Raw genomic sequence first — 14,798 nt, 5'->3', positions numbered from 1 at the left:
AGTATACGGGAAAGGAACAACACTCGTTGGGTCCCGTCTCCTATTCTAATTTTCTAACATACCTAGACTCAGATGCATGTACGGTTCCAGCTTAATGTGTGCGTGCGTGCGTGCGTGTATTCGTGAAGAGCTAGAATCCAGGAACAATTGTTGGATATAATGTAAACATCGGACTCGTCGTTAGAAATTCATACCTTAGTTTCGAGGCCCTTCTGTGGTTCGTCCCTAGGGATGGATGTACGCATGAATGTATGTATGTATGTATGTGTGAGTGGCTGGACGGATGGTCGACGACTAATTTGATCGACGGGCAACTGGGCGATGTACATTTGATCCAGCGGACATTTGACTGAATGTATATTTCACTGAACGGAAATTTAACTGAATTAAAATTTCAATTGTTTATATTTAATCCTCTTGTAGTTGGTATTATTTTCATTAGCTTTAATATATATATATATATCTGGTGAAAAATGTAGTAACATTTGTAAATCACAACTAACACCACAGTCGGACGAAAGAGAGAGTTGAGTAAGGGAAACTATATATTTCGATTGCTAACTGCAGATTGCAATCGAAATATATAGTTTCGCTTACTCAACTCTTTCTTTCGTCTGACTGTGGTGTTAGTTGTCATATATATATGTATATATATTTACCTTAGGCAACACCACTATCACAAAAGAATTTTCAGGTCGCATAGGTAATCACACATATATCACAAAACAAACTGAAATATACACTATAATGGAAAATAAGTAAATAGATGTAAAACACACGCACTTCACAACACAACTAATGAATAGCGACTGAATGTACCAGCGCGAATTGGGTAAACGTTGGTTTGTTTTAGATATCTAACTACTAATTTATGTTAGAATGAGGAAATTGCATCCTTCAGACATGTTTACATTCGTTTCATTTGCACACGTAACACGCAGACACTAACATCGAAACAATATTAAACAATTTAATTAAAATTTATACTCTCATCCTTCAGAAAACTTGATTATATATATATATATATATATATATATATATATATATATATATATATATATATATACTGTATATATATATATATACATATATATATATATATGCAATGGTCTTATCTTTTTTCAGATTAGAAACAGAGATATTGAAAAAATAAATAAATAAAGATCATCAATCAATCAAATCAGCCATCCTGAGTCCACTGCTGAACAAAGGCCTCCTTCATAGCATTCCATGATTTACACGACCGCGCCATCCTCTGCCACGTCATTCCTGCAAACTTCTCGATCTCGTCTCTCCACCTGTCTGGTCTCCCTTTTCCACGCTTCCCATCTTGCAGCATCCACTCAGTAACACACTTGCTCCATCGCTCATCAGTCGTTCGCACCAACTTACCTGCCCAATTCCACTTCCTCTATTTTACCACCTCCACAATATCTTTCACTCTAGTTTGCTCTCTCACCCAACTTGCTCTCTTTCGATCTCTCAGCGTTATTCCCATCATTGATCTCTCCATTCTCCTCTGTGCTGTCCTTAGTTTTGTTTCCATTGCCTTCGTTAGTTTCCAAGTCTCACACCCGTAGATTATTGCTCGTAGAATGCAATGATTTTAAACTTCGTTTCAAACATAAAAGTAGAGAGCCTCTCAGGATTTTATTATACCAAACACTTTCTAACCAATTGTAATGCATTGTATTTCATTATCATGATCTTTCGTCACTTTCACCATCTGCCCTAAATAATTATACTCTTCAACTTCTTCAAGACTCTTACCATCAATTACAATCTCTTTACTTTGAAGTTCCTTGTTGAACATTACTTTGGTTTTACTTTTATTCATTTCTTAACCTACTTTGATACTTTCCTTATTTAGATCACTCAGCATATCTTGCAAGTCTTATGCTCTTTCTGAAATAAGAATATTGTCATCTGCAAATCTTAGGTGGTTCAAATATTCGCCATTAATCTTTAAACCTTTTCTCCAGCTCAATCTTTTGAAAATATCTTCCAAGCAAGTTGTAAATAGTTTGGGTGAAATTGTATCGCCTTGCTGTACTCCTTTCTCGATCTTCATCTTTTCTGTATCTTTATGTAGTAGAATTATAGTGGTACCTTTTGCATAAATCTTTTCTAAAACTTTTACAATTTGTTCATTTGTACAATGTCATAGCGAGTTTAGTATTGCTATTTGTTCTACCGAGTCAAAGGCCTTCTCATAATCTTAAGTGGCACACTGCCCATAAACACATGAGGCAATGTGGTTGGACCTTTAGGAGACGATGATCCAACAGGAACACCTGGCTTTGTTTTTGTTGTGCTGTTCATATTGGCTATGAAGGGGGGTTGGCAGTAATCTCACCTATGGGCCAACTGGTTTCTGGTGAGATATTTCTCTGGTGTCTCCTTATTCACTATATTCGGTGAAGCCCTATATCTATAGGATGTCCAATGGTCCACGCCATCATTGTGATGGTACTCCATATATCTGAGGAATTTCCCTGTTTGCCATCAGGGACGGGCCATTTTGCAGTGGGTCCTGCTACTGTGCATGTGAGCTGCTCTTTGTCTGATCTTTCTTACAAAACCTGTTTGATATGAGTGACCCTGCAGAGATTTTCTCTCTATTGACATAGCTTTTGTAATCGTTAAGATCCTCAACCCTATCCACCACGTCAAGGTGTTAACTCTCGGATAGGAAAATTTTATACTGTATACATATATATTATATGTATATATATATATATATATATATACACACATATACATATATATTGAAGAAGTTCCAAGTTTATGCCTGACCAATTTTGCTACAAGTCTTCTGAGGAATGATACTCTGGTTTGATGCTGATAGTATACCTTGATGATTTGTCTCCACAGTCCCACCATGTAGGCAGGGGACACGGAAGGTTGGACAGAGACATATGATAAATTGATAAAATAAAAACTAATACAATATAAATCTCACTGAACTGATCTTGTGTGTTGTCTGATAATGTGGAGATGTAGAGTGACATTGCTGCCATAAGTGTAAGACATAAGGGCAGTGTAGAAAGTTGGGAGTGTGAAACTTACCAGACAATAGATCACCAGACATATCCCCACTGAGCTAGGTTGGCACCATCCGATGAATTTTGACCATTTTACATCTACTCTCTGATTTATGACCTCAGTTGCTCAAAAAGTAGATAAAGAATTGTAAAAATTCACAGCAAAATACGGAGCTATTAGGAGCTACCTAGAATGGCACTGATCTAGCTCAGTGGTGAAATGTCTGGTGATCTATTCTTCAGCAAGTTTCACATTCACAAATTTCTACACTCTGCCCTTACATCTTACACTTATGGCAGCATTCTCATTCTACATTTCCACATTATCATACAACACATAAAATTTGTTTATTGAGATTTAAATTGTATTAATTTTTAATTAATTTATTGTATGTCTCTGCCCAACCTGCCTACATGGTGTGACCATGGAATTCAGTCATCAATGTATACCATCAGCTTCACACCAGCGTAATTCCTCCAAAGAAACTCAAAGATAAACCAATCAGTAATAAGCTTGGAACTAGACCTGAGTCTTCTTGTTCCACCTTCCTCAACCTGTCACAATGTCTCAATATATATGTGTATTTATATATATATATATATATCATTGGGATGGTTTGGATATATGGAAAGAATGAGTGATGAAAGATTAGTAAAAGAAGTGTGGAAGGCAGAGGTGGGGGAAGTGAACTTGAGGGGAAGACCAAGGATGAGATGGATGGCTGGGGTGAAGGGGGCATTGAGCAAAAGGGGAATGTCTGTTGAGCAAGGATGGGAGAGGGTAGGAGATAAGGATGAGTGGAAAATGACCATGTATGGATGATACTATTATGCAAGAGAGGGATGTGGTGTATGGGGTGCTTATGTGTGAATAATATTTTGACGCCGTCTTCTCTTTTTCTGCACGAAAGGATTGGAGAGGGGGTGGTCACTGATTGAGTAAAGCGGCCTTGCTGTAGATGTACTGTGTCCTGCTGCATTCCTGTCGACCCAGGGTAGTTGGTGGGTGCAGGGATGACCCATCATCTACAAAGAGCTGAGGTGGGAGGGATGGTGGAGGGGAGTGAAATGGGTGGGACTTGGTGTGTGCCTCTGACTTGGCTACTTCCCTTATAAAGGGAAAAAAGCTCATAATGTATATAAATATATATATTATAGATATATATGTATGTACACATCCTTGCATTCAGTGCAAATCAGCCTATACAGTTTTACGTTATCAGGGATAATGCAAACCAGAACACTTCATTTATTGTTCATTCTATATAGTGCCTGTTGTCTACCAAGGGTATGGTAATGACATTCTAGATGAGGCTGTATCTCTCCCATGGGGTAGGCCAGTCATCCTGTGGTGGGCCATTAACTCTTTCCCATTTTTAATTTCAACCTGAAGGTGGACCTTGGCACCTCTTGGAGGTGCAAGATTGATTTACTCATGGTGCCAGAATCTACATTTTTAGTTGTTTGATGTATGAGAACAAGTTTCCTAATTACCAGCAATGCATTTTTGGTTAAGAACTTCACTGTAGTTACCAGGTTTTTTGTGTTTGTCATTAAAAACAATTTATTATAGATATGAGTTCTTATTCCCCTTGGCAATTTTTTCTTTCTTTTTTAAGTCAAAGCTATGGATATATTGGTTTGACAATTCAAAAATGGTCTGAACATAAAAAATAAAATAAATAAATATATGAATAAAAATAGCTGCTTTGGTTTGTAAAAAAAATTCTAAATTTGTACAGTTTATGGTTTCCTTATCTCAATATACTGTAACTTTTGACTATCTTACTATTCTTTCCTTTATTCTTCTTTGTAGTTTCATGGTGGAATGTGAAATACCCCCTTATTGATGTTAAATGTTTTAAGTGGTGCTGTTTGGACTCGGGTGTTTGCCTGAATTGTTGAGACCAACTTTTGTTATATTGAGCTTTTAATTCTAGTTTTGTTTGGGTTTCTCCTTGGTGCAATGTATCACCCCTCTCATCTTACTATCTTGTGGATGAAGGGTCATTTCTGTCCACTAACACACCATTCATATTTTTCCTCCATAACATATTACGTAACTGCTTGATCCTTTATTCATTTTGAGCATTTCTGTGACCCAAGTAACTTTAAGGGTCAATGAAAGTAAATAAGGCAAGGAAGCTACACAAACCTTGTGTTAAATCTCAAACAATAAAACAACGTTATATGCCAACCAATTCATTAGGGAGATTATTCAGTAATGTACAAATGAATAACATAAATGTTCACAACAGATATCCTACAGTAAAAGACGAATTTATGCACCAAGATGGTTGGTTATCCAAAATAAAAATCATGCACCTTTGCAGATGTAACATACGGGGTACTCCTGCATGTCTTACAATGGCAGTGAATTCCTGGCTGCTGCCCTGTTAACATTTTCTTCATTATTACCTCACTCTACTTTATATTCCCCTCTTATTTGCCTCCCATCTTTCACTTTATCTTTACAATGATATGCTGAATATAAATGTTCTCCCTATCTCTTTCTTACCAAAATGTATAAAAGAACCCTAAAAAACTAAAGCACTTCACCAATGATAATGATAAAAAATTAGGGCCTTAACAGTTACAGAGAAATGTTTCAGTGAATACAATGTCTACGTGAAATATTAAGTGAAAAGCACCATCAAACATCATACTTCACTCTGAAAAGTTATGAGGATAATATCATAACATCCAGAATGAGTATGTTCATTTAAAAACTAGGATTTTTCAGCAAACAAACTCAATAGCTGCTCATCACACACTGAACAAATTTTCATCAACTGCTGTTAAGCAATGTCTAGAAAGGAAAAAATTACAACATTAAGACTTTTTTAACAATATCTTATAAAGAAACTGCAGTGCCTTAATTTTCATTAATTTATTATTTAGCTCCTAAATACAAGATATCAAACCAATGTATGTGGCATAAGGATGATATGGAAAGCAAAATACTTCTGTTGCCATGATCCAAGGGTAGTGCCTATGGTACCAGATAATGATGAAGAAGGAACTGCTTCAGTATAGATGGGGGAGGAGGTATGGGTGAAACTGCATGATAGTAAATGTACTTCACAGTGGACAAGAGGTGTTGTGACATAAGTTCTCGTAACAATATTTCTGTCAATGGAGATCAACAACATATCTTGGACCTCTGTCTGGTAGAGGGTGGCAGAGAAAGTGAAGAAGAGAGCTGTGATGCAGCAGTAGATGGGAGAATGACACCATGGCAATCGAAGCAGAACAGAAGTCCTACAGAATAGTTGAAGGACTATGAAGTAGAAGATGAAGAACAGTTTGATCTTGAGACCAAGTGGGGGGGATGTGTATAAAGTTGGCACCCCCAGCATGGGGGAAACATCACCCGTAGAACAACATGAGTGACAACTGAGCGGGGCTGTAGTCAGTGCCTGGTGTAAGAGTGGATTGAAAGGTGTGAGAGAGAGAAGCAAAGAAGATGAAAAGATAGAGGGTAGCTAAGGAAAGGGTACTACAACAATGATAAGAGTTGACGCACAGACTAGAAATACAATTAGATAAGTAGTTGTTTCTAGACAAATCCACATCAGCTGATGAAAACTCATCAGGCATGACATAATCTTTTGTGAGAAAAGTTTTACAAGAGGACATAGGTAGTCTTTCTGTATGTAGTAGGAACAAGAACAATAAGATAATTAGAATTATTCTCAATGATGTACACAAGTACTATACACCATGTAACAGCAAAGTTTTATATTTATCTGTTCCACATCATTGGATCTCTAAGGATTTTATGCACTAATGGTCTCTATAATTTGCTGTTGCTAAACATTTCAGAGTAAAAACAATGACCCTATAATTCTAAGTGACTTCAAGTGAGATTCTTCATTCTATCAGCAGTTAGTTAACTGGATTAATTGAATTTCCTTGTGATCTATTACATTAATTACTTCAGTCACCACATTGCAGCTACTGAGTTCATCCACCACAATCTAATCATCATGGAGATCCTCACAGAATTCCTCAATGTGTTCCAGCTTTTCCTGTAAAGAAAAATGGATGTAAGAAGCTTGACCATTTTAAAACCACTGAGATTTTAATAATATCCAAGCACAGCAACTACAGAATAGCTGCAAAGAACACCTAAACATAATTAGACAAACTAGAATAGGGACTATGACAAAACAGATCAGAGGTCTCTCTTCAGAAATCGTGTGACTTTGTTCACCCCAGATATCCATTAAAAAAAAAAATAATAATAATAAAATAAATACATACATATACCAAAAGCTTTTTTCCCCCTTATAATGGAAGTAGCCAAAAACCATAGGCATAAAAACCCCTCCCACCCATTCCATCCCTATCACACTCCACTCCCCTCCACCCTCTTATCTTGGCACATTCTGAATGACGGGTCATCCCTGCATCTCAGCCATTGACCTGGGTCAGAAGCAGTATCACAAGACGCAACAGCACATCCACAGCAAGTCCACTTCATTAAATCGGTGACTCCCCTCTCTGTCCCCTCATAATAATAATACATACATATACCAAAGGCTTTTTCCCCCTTACAAGGGAGGTAGCCAAAAAAGAAAAAGGCATAAAAAACACTCTCACCCATTCCATTTCCTATATAACTAGAGCACTATGGCAGCATACTACTCAAAGATCAGCAACAACCTTCCACAAACACTATAGAAAAACATACATACACTCATAGTACAAAACAAATACCACATAATTGACCACCAAACTCCCTACTCCGTCAAGCTCCCCCAGACATCAGGCCACCATCCCGCTTTAAAATAATACCAAAACAGAAAAGGCCTAGCCACCGATGCATAATGCCTGAGATGAAATCACCACACACAAGACACCAGACTCCTCATTTTACATTGCCTTACTCTTGCCTTTCCCAGACAACAAAGCAAAATCTCTTTCATAAATGACTTGGCCCAAGCCAGTGGTTTTTACAAGTTACTTGAGAGCCATGGGTCTTCTGCATTCTATCTAAACTAGATGGAAATATGTCAACACAAAACACTGTAACTTTCATGTTTGCAGTTATTTCTGAATACTTTATATCTAACAAGAATAACTTTCACATATACAAAACAAGATATACATATATGTATCAAAATGCTTCTTCCTTCTTACTAGGGAGGTGGCTAGCCAAGACATGAGAACATAAGAATGAAGGAGACTGCAAGACACTATAAGGCCTACACTAGGCAGTTCCATGTCCATTACCATCTGTCATCCCCATCCATAAAGTTGTCTAACCATTTCTTATAACCAATAATTTTAGCACTCATTACATGGTTACTAAGTCTATTCTATTTGTTGACTACCCTATTAGTAAACCAGTTCTTGCCTAATTCCTTCTTAAATCTAAATTTGTCAAATTTAAATCCATTACTGTGATTCCTGTTCCATTTGTGTTACCCTTGTTAAAGCCTTTGATCCACTTGAAGCCTTCTATTAGATCACCCCCAACTCTGCATCTTTCCAGAGTGTAAGTTAAGGTGCCTAAGCCTCTCCTCGTATGGTAAATTCCTGAGCCAATGTATCATTTTGGCCATTCTCCTATGTACTGATTCTAGTGAACTGATGTCCATTCTATAGGATGTCAACCAAAACTGTACCTCACAGTCAAGGATGGGTCTAACACTTGATAGAGTTTGATAATAACCTCTGCATTTCTATTCATAATCATCATAGCAATGAAACCTAATGCTCTGTTAGTTATATTCCTGGCACTAATGCACTGTTTCCTGGATTTAAGGTCAGGACTCACTAGAACCCCCCAAGTCTCTCTTGCACTCAATTTTCTCTAAAATTGTGTTATCTAAGCTACTTCTGCTTTTGGGGTTGTGTAGCCCTACATTTAGCATGCTGCACTTTGAGATATTTAAGTCTATTTGCCATTTCACTGACTATGTGAACAATTTGTTAAGATCTTCCTGCAGAATCTCGGCATTGTCTCCTGACCTAATTAGGCGTCCTATTTTAGTGTTTTCTACAAACTTACTAAAATAACTATTAATCCTATTGTCCAAATTGTTTATGTACATAATGAACAATAAGAGACCCAAAACCGAGCCCTGGGGAACTCCACTAGAAACACTCTCCCCTTTTAGATTTTACACCATTTATGGTGACACACTGTTTTCTGTCACTGATCCAAACTCTAATCCACTCTAACACTTTTCCTCCTATGCCATGGGTTTTGATTTTATTCAGCATACCATTCTTGGTCTTACCCTCAAGTCCAGTCTATCCACCTCTGCCTACCATACTATTTTTGTTTGTCTTCTCTCATTTTCCATATGCCCAAACCATCCTAGTACTCTTTAATCAACCCTATTTTCCTACTCCCTCACCTTCTCGTTTCTGATTCTATTCATCGTCATAAACCCCACCATACTTCTTCAACACTTCATCTCAAACACATTTAAGTTCCTTCATTAAACAGTTAATTACTTCTTTAGAGTAGAATAAACAATTATTGTCACAAGCCTCTTGATATTCCTCTATCTACCTGTTCTTGTTTAGGGATGTATTAAGGTAAAATAAATAAGTAAAACCACTTACATCAGACAAGTTAAGACACTTGCCCCACTCTTTGAGGGTGATCACGTGATCATCATCAGCGTCACAGCTGTCCAGGAAGGGTGCAATACAATGTTCAAGGGTGTAGAGAGGAGCACGAAGTGGGAACAGCTCATGACGTGACACAGCCCTGTGGAGCACAAATTCATATGAAAATATATAAACACACTATTTATCATCCAACTGAGCAAATTTACATTTAAGATGAATAAGTATGTGCACGTAGAAAAGGATATTGACTGTAAGTACTTACATGTACCAAGGGCTTTACCCTTCTTACAAGGGAGGTTGCCAAAGTCAAAAGGCATAATTCTACTCCCACCCATTTCATCCCCCCCCCCCAAAAAAAATAAAAATAAATAAATAAATAAATAAATAAAATAATAATATCATCCCTATGGTACTTCACATGAAACAGCTATGGATATTGGAAAATAAAGGTAGTATCAAAGGCACAAGTACATACATACATACATACCAAGGCTTTTTCCCCCTTACAAGGGAGGTAGCCAAAAACGAAAAGGCATAAAATCATTCCCACCCATTCCATCCCTGAATACACTCCACACCCCTCCACCCTCCCTCTTATCTTAGCACCTCCTGGATGATGGGTCATCCCTGCACCCTGTCCACTGCCCTGGGTCACAAGCAGTGTCACAAGACACAGCACATCCACAGCAAGGCCACTTCATTAAATCGGCGACCCCCCCTCTCCGTCCCCCCGTGCATAAAAGGAGATGGGGAGAAATCCCTTCGGGCTGCGTCAAATTTTGCTCACACATACTACCTCACCCCCCATCCCCCCGCCCATTCCACCACATGCATCACAACATCATCCATATACAACCATTCTCCATTCACCCCTGTCTTCTGTCCTCTCCCGTCCTTCCTCAACAGACATTCCCCTCTTCCCCAAAGCCCCCTTCACCCCATCCATTCACCTCATCCTAGGACGTCCCCTCATGTTCACTCCCTCCACATCTGCCTTCCATACCTCTTTTACTAGTCTTTCTTCACTCATTCTTTCCATGTGTCCAAACCATCCTAATACTCTTTCATCAACCCTATCTCCCAACTCCCTTTCCAACCCCGTTCTTCTCCTCACCTCCTCATTTCTCACTCTATCTAGCCTAGTAACCCCCATCATACTTCTCAGACACCTCATCTCAAACACACTCAAACTCCTTCTCTCTTCCTATCTTATGTTCCATGTTTCTGCCCCATACAGTGCTGTTGGCACAATCACTCCTTCATACAGTCTCCTCTTAGCATCCATTCCCAAATGTCTATTCCTCATTACACTCTTCAATCCTCCAAGGCATTTACTCGCTTCTCTCAATCTACATTCTACCTCCACCTTCACTCCACCTTTTCCTGCCACATTTGCACCCAAGTATTTAAAACTATCCACTTCCTCCAGTCGCTCTCCCTTAATGCTCACTTCCAGTCTACTGCCACTTTCACCCCTTGCACATCTCATCAACTTACTTTTACCCACATTTATCTTTAGCTTTCTTCTATCACATACTCTCCCAAACTCTGTCACCAACTTCCTCAGTCCCTCCTCCGATCCTGCCACAAGTGCAGTGTTGTCAGCAAACAACAGCTGGCTCACCTCCCACTTTTCTCCATTTTCTTTAACCATCTCCAATCCCTGACCCACTACCCTTGCATTTACCTCTCGCACTACCCCATCCATGTATAAGTTCAACAGCCAGGGCAACATAACGCATCCCCTCTCCATTTCTAATCCTGACACAAGCTCTACTACTCTCATAAAAACTCTTGACAGCTCCTAGAAGCTTTCCTCCTATCCCATATATCTGCATAACCTCCCACAGTGCCTTTCTGTCTACCCTATCATAAGCCTTTTCCAGATCCATAAAAGCCCAAAAAACATCCTTCCCCTTTCCTATAGCTTTCTCACATATTTGTTTTACCACAAAGATCTGATCTACACAACCTCTACCCGTCCTAAATCCACACTGTTCCTCACCAATTACTCCCTCTGTTCCTCTCCTAATCCTCTCAATCAAGATCCTCCCATAAGCCTTCCCAACTACACTTAACAAGCTAATCCCTCTGAAACTACTACAATCACACTTGTCCCCTTTTCTCTTGTAAAGTGGAACTATTCAGGCACTCCTCCAGTCCTCCGGCACTCTACCCTCTCTCCAGCAAACATTAAATAACCTCACCAGCCAGTCCACCATCACTGTACCTCCTTTTTTTTAGACATTATGCATGGCATCCATCCAGACCAGGTGCCTTACCTGCTTTCATCATCTTAACAACTGCCTTTACTTCATCCTTCCTTATTTTTCCTCTATTTTCCTCACTCATCACTCTCATTTTCTTAGCATTTCCCACTGCAACTATCTTTCCCTCCCTATCCTCCTTCACATTTAGCAACTCCCTAAAATATTCTGCCCATCTTCCCCTTACTGCCTTCTCTTCCATTATCATCTCTCCATCTGCACCTTTTACCTTTTCTTCTCTACTTGATTCGCCTCCTCTTCCTCTGTCATACTCTTCTTTCTGTCATACTCTTACCCCATTTCACATCTGCTCTCCTCTTTGCCTCCTTTACCTTTTGCTTTACTTCTCTTTTCTTTTCTTTGTAACTCTCATATGACTCCCTCGTCCTATTTTGTAACCAATCTGTGAAAGCTCGCTTCTTCTCTTCTACAACCTTCTTTGTTTCCTCATCCCACCATTCACTACCCTTCCTTCTATTTCCTCCTGTCCTTCTTGTTCCAAGTGGTTGGAAAAATTTCAGTTGAGAAACCAAATAAGAACAATAATGAGAGAGATAGATAGAGAAAGAGAGAGATAGAGGGGGGAGAGGGAGAGGGAGAGAAAGAAAATGAAGTGGAAGGTGTCAATAAAATGATGTATGGCTCAATTCATATACATCAAACTCAATTGAGAAGCCACAATTTTGTTTCCCATAAATACAGTAAAAAGAAAATGCTAACAATCTAAACAAGCTGGGAAACTTACTTGCCAACTTGCAAGAGAAGTAAAACCCACCTGTCTCTTGGATGTCCATCTAATTCACAGAACTTCCAGATGACAGCATTTGTCCACTTCTTGGTGTCATCATTCTCAGCTTCCTCCTCAAGTTTCATGTAGTAGTCGCTCAAGGCATGTCTATCAGCCATGTCCCTCATGATGTTGAAGAGCCATTCACGCATGCGTCGTGGGAAGTCTTTCATTTCATCTTCAGTGCATTCCTAAACAGTAAATAAAAGGAATACAAAATATAAGAGGAATATTAATTGATAAAACAGCTATAAAGGGAAAAAAATGGAGACATGGATGATGAAAGATACAGGAAAGGAGCTACACTTATATGGGCCCCTTCACTTTTCTCCAGAAATCAAAGTAAGTAAAGAAAGTGTCCAGCCTTGAGAGTCCACTGCAGAACTACTGACTGATCCCCTGGAGGGTGACACATCATTTATTGTTGACCATGGTAAGGTGCCAAGTGCACATGGAGTAATGAATATAGAAGGGCTGTAGTTGTGAATGAAATCTGAAATAAATATATGCAGTTTTACCATACACGTGAGGTGCTAGAACTAATATGCAGAACTGGACGACTTCTGCACCTCTAGGTTGAGAAGCCATTATCCTCTTACTGATATGATGACACCTACGTAGGTGTCATGAGACACAAGTGGGTATATGAGAATGCCGGTGTCTGTGTCTTGATTATATTTATTTTGTAGTTGTAGCTGAAGGACCCCCATATTCTGTGAACTGGTTTGATCACTTTTTTTTTTATTATTATTACTCAAAGTGGAAGAGAATGAGTAATACAGCAGAATAAATATTTTATAACACAAGTAGTGTGATGCATCATACATTAGGCATCCAATGCTGCACGTGAGAATTTGACTTGTATTGAAGAGGTTAAAGTGCAACTTGAACAATTGTCTAGCACTTCCTGGGGATCAAACACGGGGAGCTCCTCCATTTGAGGAAGGAATGACACTCACTGTTCCACACAAGCTCCTACATCAAACTTTGCTTTAAATTAATTGGTTTTCGATTGGACTAAGTTCTCTTTTAGGCTATGCCATGTATTTACACATCTATACAGAAAACTATTTCTTGATATTATTCAGACAGTTATCTTTTATATTTTCATTCTACTTATTATTTTTTATTTCATTTTACTCGTATTAATTTCATTTTTTTTTTCTTTTTTACATGACTTCTCTCGTAGTAAATCAAGAAAACTTCTCAGTTAGTTTGATCCTCTCCTTTCATTGACCTAGCCTGGGGACCATTTTGGTAGTTGGCCTTGTGTTTTTTGAAGCCCTTTGATCTTACCTGTATATATTTTTTTTTTGAGTGGGATCAACACTAATGCTGCATAATTTTATTTTGGGGTGGCTCAGGTTATTTTAATCAACTTTCCATTCATGTGGTAAAATACCACTCTTGTGTTTGTCAAAAGGTAATATTTATTACTGATAATGTTAATGTGCTTATCAGGTGACAAATTACCCACTGCTGGTTCCTTCTCTTCCTTTGCTTTTCTTAATGTTTCATTTCCCACTGAATAAATAACTGATGGCTTCTCTGTAATTTGCCTCTTGTCATATACTGTCTACATATTTTTGTAACAATTTATATATTTTTTTCATCTATTATCCTCAAGATCTTCGTGTCATTTGTACACATATATGCAAAGGCTTTTTCCCCCTTACAAGGGAGGAAACTAAAGTCAAAGGCATAAATCCGCTCTCACCCATTTCATCCCCACCCACTTCACTCCCATTCAACACCCCTCCCTCCCTCTTTTCTTGGCTCCTCGCCCAATGCCCTGGGTCAGAAGCTATGTGACAAGACACAGCACTTGTAAACAGATTAAATGTAGTTTTTCACTCTTTCCATAATGTTGTTTATGTAAATCAAAATCATTACTAATGCCAGAGCTCTGACAGACTATACTAGTTACTCTCTTCCATCCTGACATGATGTTCCTTACTACTGCTGTAATTTTTTTTTATTTTCCCAGTCACTCATCAATCGAGATGGCTCCTTTTAAGCCTTACAATATGATCCAGTTTCCATATTAATCTTTTGGAAAGTATTCTGTCAAAAGCTTTCTCCAGATCTAAATACACACATTCCACCCAG

The 14,798-nt window shown here is 38.5% G+C and overlaps 1 protein-coding gene across 3 annotated transcripts in view; it reads right to left on the bottom strand.

Moving 5' to 3' along the window:
• Positions 1-5,230: 5,230 nt before the first annotated feature.
• The window catches only part of SPARC (secreted protein, acidic, cysteine-rich), a 55,738-nt gene continuing 46,170 nt past the window's right edge, over positions 5,231-14,798 (bottom strand). For all 3 annotated transcript variants that reach the window (XM_076213389.1, XM_076213388.1, XM_076213390.1), the window contains 3 exons: positions 12,678-12,880; positions 9,627-9,774; positions 5,231-7,075 (listed from right to left, as the gene is read on the bottom strand). In XM_076213389.1, coding sequence (XP_076069504.1) covers positions 7,025-7,075; positions 9,627-9,774; positions 12,678-12,880 — 402 coding nt within the window. In that variant the 3' untranslated portion in view covers positions 5,231-7,024. The remainder of the gene's footprint in view (positions 7,076-9,626; positions 9,775-12,677; positions 12,881-14,798) is intronic.

The sequence above is a fragment of the Oratosquilla oratoria genome, chromosome 31 (genome assembly GCF_046742065.1).
Source record: "Oratosquilla oratoria isolate Oo_2021 chromosome 31, ASM4674206v1, whole genome shotgun sequence".
Classification (NCBI taxonomy): Eukaryota; Metazoa; Arthropoda; class Malacostraca; order Stomatopoda; family Squillidae; genus Oratosquilla; species Oratosquilla oratoria.
Note: the sequence above shows the minus strand (reverse complement) of the source record. Positions and strands in the feature narration are given on the sequence as shown.